This window comes from Clarias gariepinus, chromosome 27, assembly GCF_024256425.1.
Source record: "Clarias gariepinus isolate MV-2021 ecotype Netherlands chromosome 27, CGAR_prim_01v2, whole genome shotgun sequence".
NCBI lineage: Eukaryota > Metazoa > Chordata > Actinopteri > Siluriformes > Clariidae > Clarias > Clarias gariepinus.
In genome coordinates, this window is record NC_071126.1 from 14,400,426 (window position 1) to 14,413,738 (window position 13,313).

A 13,313-nucleotide genomic window follows, 5' to 3' on the forward strand; every position below is an offset into this window, starting at 1 on the left:
TTTACACTTTTCAATAATTGCTGCTTATATTTAAAAATGTAAATATCCATAGAAGGAGTATAAACATCTGTATAGGCTAAGTATTCTTAAGATGCAGCAATACCCCTAACTATTAAAGTAGCAATCAAACTTAAAATAGCATTTATACATAAACAAATGATTAGTTACAATGTTTAATTACTTAATCAAATACGAACAGAAAACGGTTTTAATAACGCATGTTGTTATGTTATAATGCTTCTTGACATAAACAAAATACAACTCTTATCTAGAAAAAGAGTGAGAAGGTGATAAGAAGCAGCAAAGCCAGGCTCAGAACCAAACCCTGGTGATGGTGTGAGGAAATTATACCATCAAATACAGTGTTCCCAAAATCTTCACATTGAGAGCAATCCTTCCCACAGAAAACACAAAATGGCATGTCTTCTCTGATCTTGGATGTGTATGTCCCAACTGTCCTTCTCGCTGTGAAGAGAAACAAATGTGAGAACGCAAAGAGCCACAGACACTCAAATCTACAGTAAGAATGCTAGACTGAACACTTTTCTGAATGAAAAGAAGGTGGAAGAGCGTACTTGGTTCATAATAATCATAAATCGTGACCACTGCTTCCTGAATACCGGTCACTTTAAACTCCATTGTAGTTGGAACCTCAACACAGGTTTCAGCTTTGGTTACCTTTGGAGAAGAACAGAGGAAGTTTATGTACTACACATTGAACATAAAAATGTTTTTGTTTTTTTTATGGAGATGTTGAGATGTTGCAGCTTATCAATTTCAGAACTCCTGAATGTTGATTTTCTGTATTTTCTGTGAGGTTTATCTACACTATATGGGCAAAAGTATATAAGCATGAGTTTTAAGCATAAAATTGCTTACAAGCAAGTTCAATAAAGATATGATTTACCAAGGTTGGAGAGGAAGAACTCGAGTGGCCTGAATAGAGCCTTGACCCGAACCCCGCTGGAATAGAAATGCAGGCTGCACCCCCTACACTAGTCTTCTCACCCAACCTTAATGAGCTCAATGAGCAAATCTCAGCCAAGCTCTAAAATCTACTTCAAATCATTTAGAACCAGAAGACATGAGCACATCACCCCTATCTTATCCACACTGCATTGGCTCCCTGTGAAATTTCGCATAGATTTTAAAATACTACTATTGACGTATAAAGCATTAAATGGTCTCGCGCCGCAGTATCTGAGTGAACTGCTAGTGTCTTACGATCTGTCAAGGATGCAGGCTGCTTGTCAGTACCATGTATTATGAAAACTACAGCAGAGGGGAAGAGCTTTTTATTACAAAGCTCCAAAGTTATGGAATAGTCTTCCAATTAATATTCGGAACTTAGACACAGTCTCGGTATTTAAGTCCAGGCTAAAAACCTATTTATTAAGCCAAGCATTGTTGTAAAAGGAGCAGATCAGGGGGACTCATGGACGTAGAGTATTATGGTGAACTGGTATGTTTAGATGCTGTCTTCCCCACTCTCAGTGATCTGTTGATGGTTAAGTGATTGGTCGCTTTACATCCCAGGGCATGATCCCATCCTCATGTCTGTGTTTCCTTCTGGCTTTCCTTTTAAGTTATGCTGTCATAGTTAGTCCTGCCGAAGTCCCTGCTTGCACTCTGCACTTAATATTCACATTATACATTGTTTGACTATGACCATACCTAACTGCCTTCTCTCCTTCTCTTCTGCTCTTTCCTCTTCACTCTCTACTCCCCTTTCTCTCCCTCTCTCTTTTTCCCTCTACCCGTTTCTCTGTCGATCTATACATGTCAATCCTAAGGTGCTAGTGATCCAAACCCCGTCAATTTAGAATGTGCATGCGTGTTAAAGGTTTCGGCAGAAGCGCAATAGAAGAGCAGTTAAATGATCAATGATAAAATAAAAAAATGAATAAAACCAAACACAATATTGCAGTGAATACCCGGACATAGACTTTATTTAATTCTACTACTAATAAAAATGATAATAAAAAAGATTTGATATTTAATATTATTGTTTAAATCATCCCGCGGGCCGTGCTGGACGGCTTAGTGGGTCGTATGTTTGACACCTCTGGTTTAGAGTCATACAGTACACATTCACATTTTATACAAACTTAAATAATTCTTTTGATTGTGTAAAGCTGCTTTGCGACAATGTCAATTGTTAAAAGCACTATAAAAAATTTTTATTGAATTGAAATGAATTTCTGGGAGAATGGGCATTATTGTATCCCAGGAGACTTAGGGCACAAGACGGGGTACACCCTGAACAGGGTGCCAATCCAGCGCAGGGCACACACATACACACTTATTTACACACTATGGGCAATTTGGGAACGCCAGTTAGCCTAATGTCTTTGGACTGTGGGAGAAAACTGGAGTAGAGGAAACCCATAAAGCAAGGGAATAACATGTAAATTCCAAGCACACAGAGACGGGAATCGAATCTGGCTGGGAATCGAACCCGGACCCTGGAGGTGCAAGGTGACAGTGTCCAAAAAATAACCTCTCACTGCTGATTTGGTGAGATTTTCTTTTGGATTCCCGAGGTGGACTACATTGCTAACTGCTGCTAACCATGCCGCCTGAATCAATAATACATTAATAAATTGTAATTGTCAGAAAATTGGTATTGTATGAGAGGAATAATACACCATTTTGTTGTTGTTAGTCTTTTGGCTGCTTTCATTCAGGGGTAACAACTTAGCACAGGTTTAACCCCAGATGCCCTTTCTGACACAACTATAATATATAGTTATATATTATATATAATATATTTAAAATATATACATATATATTTTAGGCTATATATATATATACCGACACTGCATCCTGTACAACTTTAATATTGTAATTTGAATTGTAATTCTACTACATGTCGGGCTACATCACACCAACTTGTCTATTGCCGAAATAATATTCTGATGAACATTTTTTCTCTGTAGATGTGAAGCTGAAAAATGAGCCAATAATCCTAAATAAAACTCAGTAACGCAGTACGCAGTAATCTACATAATTTTCTAAATTTTTCAAATAAAGGTTGGTTATGAGTTCTTTAGGCAGTTCTGGAAAGGAAAACAGAATGCCATTAGAAAAGCTTACCGAGTCCAAGTAAAGGATGACTTTTCCTGGATACGTCTCCACTTTTCTAACTAGCTCGTTTATTGGGATGCTACTTTGAGCCAAACTGAAGCCAGTGAGTAGACCGACATCCAAAATGGCCATTCCTGTCTGATTTAGCACCTGGTTCTCACACAGCCTGAAAATGATGAAGAAATGTTGTTTAAAAAAGTATTTTAACATCTTTCCTTGATTGAGGAAATTAATCACACAAACTCATGAAAGACCAGTGAATTTTTTCCTTCCTTCTGTCCTTCTTTATGTTTGTTTTTAAGAAACACCTTCATATTTTATTTCAATTCACACTGAATTGTTGGATGTGTTGGTCAAAGAAAGACATTTTTAAAAAGTAGTGGCAATTAAATGCTAAGAAAGAAAAAATTTGTTAAAAAAATAGTTTTTATAATAATTTTAATTATGCTAAATTGAAACTTAGCAAATCTCATTTCATTTATTCTTTTTTATTATTATTTCACAAATAATTATTAGAAATATTGCAGTGATTGTGAAGGTGGATTTGGTGTACTTCTACCACATTCATTGTACATACATATTTTCATTTTATTTTACACTCTCACCGTAAAATACATTTAATATCTTACATTCTAAAAGGAAAAGTTTCTTTCTGTTTTTCGAAGAACTTGAGTGGTGGTTTGTTCTGGGTACGCAAAGTAAGTAGGGTATAATCTAATAATTGGGACTATTGATTAGTTCTTTAACATTTATGTTAATTTATTATAAGGGTCTGTACAATATTCAGGGATTTGTTAAGGCCTCTTACCGGAAACATATACCAAGGTTGACATTGTACATGCCATAGTCCATAACATGTATGTATAACTCAAAGGCTTCACAAGTGTGGGAACGTCCACGTGAAAGCTCTTGAGTCTGTACATTGTAGAATGCTGTAAGCTGTGAAGTCAGTGATGGAAAGAACAAACAAATTAACCAGAAATAATTGCCAGACAATCTAGAAATCTAGAAGATCATCTTGCAGCAAGCTGAGTATGTGAAATAAATCACTTTTTCCCTTTAGTCTGGAATTTAAACCTACTGGTCAATGCTTCCATATGTTTGGACTTTTCCCTATAAAGCTTGTAAAGTGCCTCAAGATGTTGCCATTGTGTCACTGAAGAAATTTAACTGGAGTCCTGGGTATCGATAATTGCTCATGGGTGTAAGTGAGATTTTGCACACCAAGAGCATTCAACATTTTCCAGTTCCATGCATTTTTTTTTTTACTGTCACAGTTTCAGGGAAAAACCTTCTTACAGTGTGTCACTTGGTCCTGTTACTTTCACCTTGTAAATTTGACTCTCGCAGGCTTTGTCACAATCACAGGACGAGGTCTATGATGGCATGAAGTCAATCTTGCCTTAAAGGCACAGCTGAATTTGTTGTGCAAAAGACTCCACAGTTAAATTCTCCAGAGAGGATACCACTTATATACAGTGTGTCCTGTAAGTCTTAAGACCCCACATGCCCATTTATTTAGATTTACTTTCCAAAGAGGCAGACAGAAAGCATAATATAAAGTTTATAAAGTATGTTTACATAGAATTTTGATGAATAATCGCGCCTTGGATCAATGTTAATTATCAAAAACTTAAAGCGTGTCCAAGAGCAATTTTTTTGGTCTTGAAATGAATGTCACACTTCTTACCCATTATGCACAATTCCAGTTAAATTATACACCTGTAAGCAGCAGTCAACAGTCTTAACAGAATTACTAATCAAATCATGTTCTTGACACTTTAACAAAGCAGAAGTGCCACCACAAGACACCTGCAGGTGATTATTTCTTGTTGAGAGGGGACTGTTACTGAACAGTAGTTTAATTTTCTATAGTTGTAGCTTGGACAATATTTCTGCTGTGGCCTGATGGTGATTGTTTTCCTAAAAACCGAAGATGACGATTATATATACAATAAAACAACAAATATAATTATCTTTTTTATTATATATATTTTTTATTATCTTTTATATTATATCAGCATTCCAACACCCCGCTTTGCAAATTTTTGCTTAAGAGCTAAAGTTTTGCAAAAAATTCGCCTCGGCATGCAAAGAATTTTTGGCATAGGGGCAACCAAGCTTGTCGCACATACTTCCGGTTGCACATACATCCGGTTGGTGTACTTCTGGTAGTCCATCAAAACTTGTTTGAATCAATGGAAAGCCAAGTAAAGCAAGTTTACATATGTTTTGACTTTTGTTTTGGTTCACTTTCTAAATGATTTAGTCAAGACATTAGCAGGACGGTAACAAAAAGAAAAGGGAGCCAGTTTCAGTCTCATTTTTAAAGCGTCAAGAAAAATCATAAATTAAGGTTATGTGAGGTTTGATTAAAGGAAGTCTATGAGGTCTATTAATTCCATATTTTTACTTAATTTACATCTTTTCTCTAAACGTTTTGATTATTTTTATATGGAAAAATATAGTTATAGTGTTGGAAATGGTAATATTGGGAATACTTAGACTAAATAGACTAAATTCGTATGCTGAGGTACCACTGTATAATGAAATTGCAATGTTTATACAAAGCACATTAGACTGTTTCAAAATAGACAATGAACCTGGAACAGCGCAAATCCTTTTCCCACAGCGGACACTTGGAGCTGGAGATGCTTTTCAGGTTCAATCTGTTAAAATAAAATCACGATACCTTGACACATCAATACAATTTCTATAGAGTGTAGGGTTTTGAGTGGTCTGTACATTTGATGACCTCTTGGTATTGGTGGAGCAGGTAGTTAGTTCGGTCTATGATGAACGTAGCCACTGTAGTCATCTGCATATTCACTGTGATGTTGAGGTTGATCTGCTCTGTGCTGCCCAGCGAGGCAAAGGCTGATAGAGCCTGCAGTGCAATCACTGTGTCCTACAGTAAACATACAGAAAAGCATAGAGACCAATAGTCAATAGTCAAGTATGACTATTGACTATTCTGCAAAGCCATTAGAGGTTGGTTAGAGAACATTAGTGAAGAAGCAGCATCATGAAGCCCAAGGTAATGAAACACTGCCTGATGATGACCACTGACAACACTAATGTTAAACGTCAAACACAAAGTTATTGTTTAGAATCTGTCTAGAGGGTGTGTCGTTGCCTGTGTGGAGCCGTATCCTCCTAGGTGGTTCCTCTGTCGACTAAGCCACTTCATAAGGCTGAGGGCTTGTTCCACGTTACCCAACATGTACAGGGAAAGCAGAGTGTAGGATGCCATCTCGATGTCAGCTGAGCGTGGCTGCCACATGCCGGTCACACCAGTGCTCCACATGGGTATGCCATCTAAACAAAGAGATAATAAACATATTCCAAGTGCCTGGTATCTTTTTGTAGAGTATTTCACCCGAAACACCTGCACCACATCTGCAACTTTTATAGCAAAGCATATTAAGAGAACTGAGTAAACAATGTTAACCAGCATGTTTTTAATTTCAATAACCACTCCAAAAAATATATTTGATCTGGAAAATGCAATCCATCACAAAAGTCTGAGACCAAGGTAAAAATCATTTTTTTAGAATAAGAAAATATATCAAATTTGTAAATCTAATGTGTAAAAATTTATACATGCCAACTTGCATGTATATTTTAATATTTAGGGAGGATTCTATGAGCTTTCATTTAAAAATCCTCCTTCTTTATAACTAGAATGATTGACGTTTGTACCTTCTCTGATATTATCTGACACCATTGGAAACCTGCTCCTTCCCCTGTTTTATATTAGTAATGTAATGGCAGGAAGTGGTGGCTCAGGCAGCTAAGACTCAGACTATTTAGGGATCTAAGATTGGTGCTGGTCCCAAGCCTGGCAGGAAGGGCATCTGGCATAAAAACCTGTGCCAAATTGTGTGCAGATTGCATGGTCCACTGTGGAGACCTGTTAACAGGATGACCTGAGAGAAAGTTTATTGTTTGAAAAAAGGCGGTATAAAGGTTAGTACTGTGGTCTTGAGCCTCCTGGGTCAAGGGTTTGATTCTCGCCCTAACTGTATGTGTGGCATTGGCATGTTCTCCCGTGTTTGGTGGGTTTCCTCTGGATATTGTGGTTAGGTCAATTGTTGCCACCACACCAAGTAGCAGTGTGTGTGCCCTGGAATGGACTGGCACCCTAACCACGGTATACCCCTCCTGTAACAGGCTTATAACATGGAGGAGGGTGTTCATAATGTGAAGGAGGAGACTAGCAAAGCAGAGGAGGAGACTCTCATGGAAAGAAGTCCTACAGTATAAGTTAAAGAAGGCGGCTGGTTATATGGTGTGAGGTTAAGGAGGCTCATAAGATGGAGGAGGAGGAAGGTAATATGGTAAAGGAAGGGACTAGTAATTTGAAGGCATGTTGTGAAATGGAAGAGAAAAAGGCCCACAATGTAGTGGAGGCACAAATGATGGTGGAGAAGGAGGTTAATAATAAGTTAGAGGAGAAGGCTCAAAAGGCAATGGAGGAGGAGGCTCAAAAGGTGGTGAAGGAGGTGGGGGCTCAGAAGGCAGTGGAGGAAGAGGGGGCTCAGAAGGCAGTCGAGGGGGATGCTCAAAAGGTGGTGGAAGGCGGTAAAGGAGGCTCAGAAGGGGGTGGAGGAAGAGAAGGCTCAGAAGGTGGTGGAGGAGGAGGCAAAGAAGGCAGTGGAGAAAGAGGGGGATCAGAAGGCTGTTGAGGGGGATGCTCAAAAGGTGATGGAGAAGGAGGTTCAGAAGGTGGTGGAAGAGGAGGAGAATCAGCATAAAATGGATAAAATGGAGGGCCATAAATTGTTGGAATATGAAGCTGTAAGGTTGAGGATGAGGCTTGTAAGATAGAGCAGGAGACATGGAAAAGTAGAGGAGAGGGCTCGTTTGTTTGGTGGAAGAGACTCATGTAAATACAGTATTTTAACTTCTACACTGGCTGTCTGATAATGTAATGCTGTTGATGTAATGCTGTTATCTAGAATTAAACTGTAATGTAGTTCTATAAAAAAAAGAAGTAAAAAAATATCTTTCCCAGCACAGGCCTACATAATGTGCAGTTGACTGTAGAATTGATTTTATCTAGTCATGCATATAAGATTGCTTTCCTTTACTATTATTTTGACCACTTTATTTAGTCGTCATCCTCACAGCAGCGATTCCACTGTATAAACTATAGACGTTGTCACTTTTCTAATCCAGAATTAAGCACAATAAAGAAACTACAGTGTATGTTTATGTGATTTATTTGTGGTGAATTTCAATTGACCTTAAAAGCACATATGTTTTAGTTTTTTTGGTTTCTTTGTTACCCACCATACATCTGGGCTCTGTTCATCAGTTCATCAAGAGCGATGACAGCTGATGGACTTTTGGCCAGAGACAATGCATAAGTCACCAGACACAAGCTGTAGTTGCTGAAGATGCCTTGGCTTAGTCTGGAGGTCAGATAGTTCATGGCAGAAGATATCTGACTGTCATATGTACTCTAAAAAAAAAAAAAAAGAACATGATGAGTTATGAAAAACTGTCTTTTAAAATATATAGATTGTAAATCTAACTTTTTAACCACATTTGTCTCCTGACTCAGGATTTGCATCCAATCTTCTTTTCTGACAGTTCTTCAGTTATTGAGGTTTAAATTACGCCCGTTTACTTCAAATTCATGTCAATACCTTATAACTAAAATCTATTAGCTATGAGCTGCCAGTGATCCAGACTCCCTCCGGACCTGTCTGACCCATCCTGGTACCCCGCTTCTGGTTGGAGATCTCATCACATGGATGCCCTCTCTGGGATGCGTCTCGTGTCTGGGGATGTTTCTCTCGACCTAGAAGACGGTTCTGGCCTCGACTGGTGTTGGCAGCTGTTTTTCCGAGGACTTGACCGTTAGATAGTTCAGGACTGGAACTCCATACAAGTCTACCTGAGTCTCCAATAACTACCTGGACTCCATATTAACATCAATTAACATCAACTGTTATAGCTGAACTGCCTGCCATCTAACACACAGTATAAATGCAGATCAATTCCTGCTTTTTGTTTCACCCAAATGAGGATGGGTTCCCTGTTGAGTCTGGTTCCTCTCAAGGTTTCTTCCTATTACCATCTCAGGGAGTTTTTCCTTGCCACTGTCGCCCTCGGCTTGCTCACCAGGGACAATCTAACCATTTTGATTCATACACATTAAAATTACATACAAACTTGATTAATTCTTTTGATTGTGTAAAGCTGCTTTGGGACAATGCCAATTGTTAAAAGCGCTACACAAATAAAGCTGAATTAAATTGAATTGAATTGAATTGAATATTAAATATGAGCATTGATGTCACTGCTACAGTCTAGAAGGGTCCAACTCATCCCATTGTACTTACCCTGTACTCAACGTCCTCAAGAAGAGCCACAAGAACATAAGCAGTGAGAGACGTTTCACCATCCAATCCTCCCTGCAGCTCAGTGTGTATTACTCGTCCTGGCTCTGCGAAGGAACCATCAGCCTTCTGTTGGGCCCACAGCCAGTTTCTCGTCCTGAGGAGGATCGCCGTGTCAATGAGGATAAATGGTTGAGCCTGGAGGAAACACCTCAGCACAAATGCTGATAACCTAATAGTAGAAGAAAGAAAAATGACTGCATGTAGTTTATTTGATTATTTTTTGTGAGGATCGCATATTATCCAAAAGTTGCATGTGCTGACAACATATCTTACAAATATACTAACAGCTCTCATTGTTTAAGGAGATAAACCAACTTAACGCACCCAATTCTGCAACCCTGGGTTTGTAATTTGAACTTATTCGCTTTTCAACACTCTCTGCAAACTACATAGTAAGTTTTATGCATTATCCTAGAACTATTATAAACATGAACATGTGCACCACCAGTTTTTGTTCCTCCCTCTTTTCAGGTGCATTATTTTAAACATTTTTATATATAGTATTTATATTTATAGTTCTAAACTATCCATTGCAGGGCACAAACATGCACTACGACAATAAAGCCAATCTGGAAATGCCAGTTAGCCTAATCTAGTACATGTGTTTGTACTGTGGGAGGAAACCTCAGAGCAAACCACAGAGCATGGGGAAAACATGCAACAGACATTTAGGCATTTGGCAGACGTCTGTATCCAGAGTAACTCACATTTTTATCCAGTTATACATCTGAGTGGTTCAGGGTTCAGGTCCTTGTTTAAGGGCCCAACAGTGGCAACTAGGTGGTGGTGGGACCTGAGACGGCTTAACTACTGAGCTATCCCTGACCCAAGGTGGTACTCTGCAAGGCAAGGCCACAGTGTCCATGTGTAACTAAAAAAGCAAATTAATGGCTTCTCACCATGTACTGCCAGAGGGATCATTATCTCCAAAAGCGCTGAAGGAGCCGTCCAGCCTCTGATATGACAACTCACGCTCATAGCCTATTTAAAAACAGATAGAAACACTCATAACCCATTAATTTTCAGAAAACTCATAAGCCAACAAACTCCTAATATGCAAAACCCCTATGTAACATACGAGCTAGTGTGTGCTATATGTCTGGCCACTCCAGGCTAAATCACTGCTTAGGATCATTCACTGACTATTTATCCACTGACATAGTGCCAAGTCATAGGCATCTTTTTTTTGGAAAGTTACACAGGGCATTTCACTGCATATCGTACTGTGTATGACTGTGTATGTGACAAATAAAATTTGAATTGAATTTGAAAAAAACTTTTGAAATCAGTCCCTGTCTTTTAGTGATAAATCATAAATCTAAGTGGACAATGTTAGTAATGTCCAATTACTAAATAAAATTCTTAGAAGGGTTAGATGTTGTGTGGATTGTGTGCACTAGCAGAGGAACTATATAAAAACCTAATAAGTTACTTTTACCAGTTGTATGCAACAAATAAATATGTTGTTTTTATTAATAATAATAATAATAATAATAATAATAATAATAATAATAAGTTTTTAAGTTCCTATGAAAGTACAAAAATACACAGATTATTTAGGTTTCTAATTAGATTATATTGTTAAAGTTATTTCTGACAGTTTTTAATTAACAAACTTAATTTGGTTTGGATTTTCACATTTTAAAGCACATATAAAAATACATTTAAACACATTACATTTAAACATAAATTTTTCAATAGGATATTCAAATTCAAATTCAAATTTTATTTGTCACATACACAGTCATACACAGTACGATATGCAGTGAAATGCTTATATTAATATAGGATATTCAAAATCTTTAGACTTACTTATGTTTAGTAAAACATAATTATTTATACTGGTACTATATAAAGACAAAACTAAACTGCAGACTACAGACAATGACTTTACCTTGTTTTAGGTAGCTGAGAGCTTTAGCACGTGTTTCCTCATCTGTGTGGCTCAGCTTCCTCAGATACTGCAGCACGTAAACATTTGGTGCAAAGTGGATCATGTTCTGCTCACCACAGCCATATGGCATCTGAATCAGAGAGTCCAGACCACTGATGGATGGCCCCAAAATGTCACCTTTAACACACACACACACATACAAACACAATAAAATAGTAGCATTGCGATCTCTGTGCAGTATGATTTAGACAGTCAACTGTAAATCTTTACACCTGACCACCATTTATTACAAGTAGTAACCCTAGTTACGCTGGGATATGCGAAGAAGCAATTTCCCTCAGGGATTAATAAAGTCCTAATTATTATTATTATTATTATTATTATTATTATTATTATATATTTTTTATTAGTAGTAGTATTACTCGTATTATTCTACATCCCACCACCTTGTGTGCTCACACCCTGGACAAAAGTTTTCTGTGCAGATTAGTATACCAAAATGTTAAGCTTTCTATACTCAAACCAGCTTTAACTCTATAGTGACTTGATGTAGCAAGTGCATATTATCTGACTAAGAACAGATCTCAGCATGTAAAATTTTGAAAAACAAGAGACCATCAGTCCACAGCCAAAAGACGTGGTAGGAAAGTAAATAAATAAATAAACAAATAAAAACTTTGTGTATTTCTAATCAGAAACACCTAAAACAGGAACATATTCAGCAGACTGTGTCACAGCGTCCAGGGATTTCAAAGCATCACATGCTTGGGGCCAAAAAGCCCTTCCACAGCTGCTAGCCATAAAAAATAAAACCTTTCACTAGACTGAAGTGGTGCCAAAACCCCCAACTGCCCTCTGCACCTCAGAGTTTGTCAGTATTTCCACCAAATGCTTGTTTTTTATTAAATAAGTAATGTGAGTTAACATTCCACAATCTCAAAACAACACGACACTATAGTTAGTGAACAATACTCTTATGTGAATAACTGGATAATTTGCCAGAACAATAAGAGATTAACATCTTTCATGCAACATTCTGACTGCAGTGCAAAAGAAAGTTTAACAACCGGTTATTGAGTGAGTTTGCTACAGCACTTAGTTATCCATACCATGGCTCCCTCTGGGAGAGTACTGGCCATGATAAAGCCACAGTAGTGTGGAGTGACAACACAATAGAGCCAGAAGAGGGATAGAGTCCTCCGGCAAGCATGGAGTTGCATAGCAATGTCTTTAACAAAAAGGGACGTTCATTTGGGTCATCATATAAGCAGGGAGGTGAGGTGACATCACCAGAGCCAGTGGTCAAAGTAGATCAGAAACTAAAGACCCTGTCTATTGCTTGCAACGCCTCCTCTTTGTCCTCTGGCTTTGAAATCGATGCTTGTGTGCCTGTTCCATCGGCCTTTGGCCTGGGCTGGGTTGGACAGGCGGCTTCACTGGCCTTTGCTGCTGTGAGCAGCTGCAAACTTTGTTTGACCGACTACACCCAGAACATAGCTTTCCCCAAAAAATATCTGTGGGAGATCCTAGTAATAAACGGGTCCAGAAATGCCTGGAGCCAGTTGAGCTGTCTCTGGTCCTACTAGGTTGCAATATGGCATCACTCACTCACTTAGGAGACTTAGGGCAACCATTGCAGGACACATACACACACACACACACAAATACACACTATTGCATGCTCATTCATACACCACAAGTAATTTGGGAAGTAAAGCGGAAAAACACTGCCCGGCCAAAATAGATCCTTCCAGGAATCAATCAAATAAATTCAATGGATAGTTGGATCACGGTGAGGCAAAGAATAGGAAATTTACAGTCCACTGACTGCCACAACAATTACTCTAGTTCTCATAGACTACTGTAATAAGGTTCTGTCAACAACTACCAAAATGCAACTAGTAGAGGATCCTCATAAC

General features: G+C 38.2%; 1 protein-coding gene across 1 annotated transcript in view; it reads right to left on the reverse strand.

Moving 5' to 3' along the window:
* Positions 1 to 202: 202 nt before the first annotated feature.
* cd109 (CD109 molecule) overlaps positions 203 to 13,313 on the reverse strand; it is a 30,273-nt gene continuing 17,162 nt past the window's right edge. Inside the window, exons 23-33 of the mRNA XM_053489314.1 lie at positions 11,395 to 11,571; positions 10,400 to 10,481; positions 9,441 to 9,669; positions 8,383 to 8,554; positions 6,224 to 6,405; positions 5,843 to 5,995; positions 5,691 to 5,756; positions 3,896 to 4,026; positions 3,097 to 3,253; positions 576 to 678; positions 203 to 465 (exon numbers count right to left, since the gene is read on the reverse strand). Coding sequence (XP_053345289.1) covers positions 269 to 465; positions 576 to 678; positions 3,097 to 3,253; positions 3,896 to 4,026; positions 5,691 to 5,756; positions 5,843 to 5,995; positions 6,224 to 6,405; positions 8,383 to 8,554; positions 9,441 to 9,669; positions 10,400 to 10,481; positions 11,395 to 11,571 — 1,649 coding nt within the window. The 3' untranslated portion in view covers positions 203 to 268. The remainder of the gene's footprint in view (positions 466 to 575; positions 679 to 3,096; positions 3,254 to 3,895; positions 4,027 to 5,690; positions 5,757 to 5,842; positions 5,996 to 6,223; positions 6,406 to 8,382; positions 8,555 to 9,440; positions 9,670 to 10,399; positions 10,482 to 11,394; positions 11,572 to 13,313) is intronic.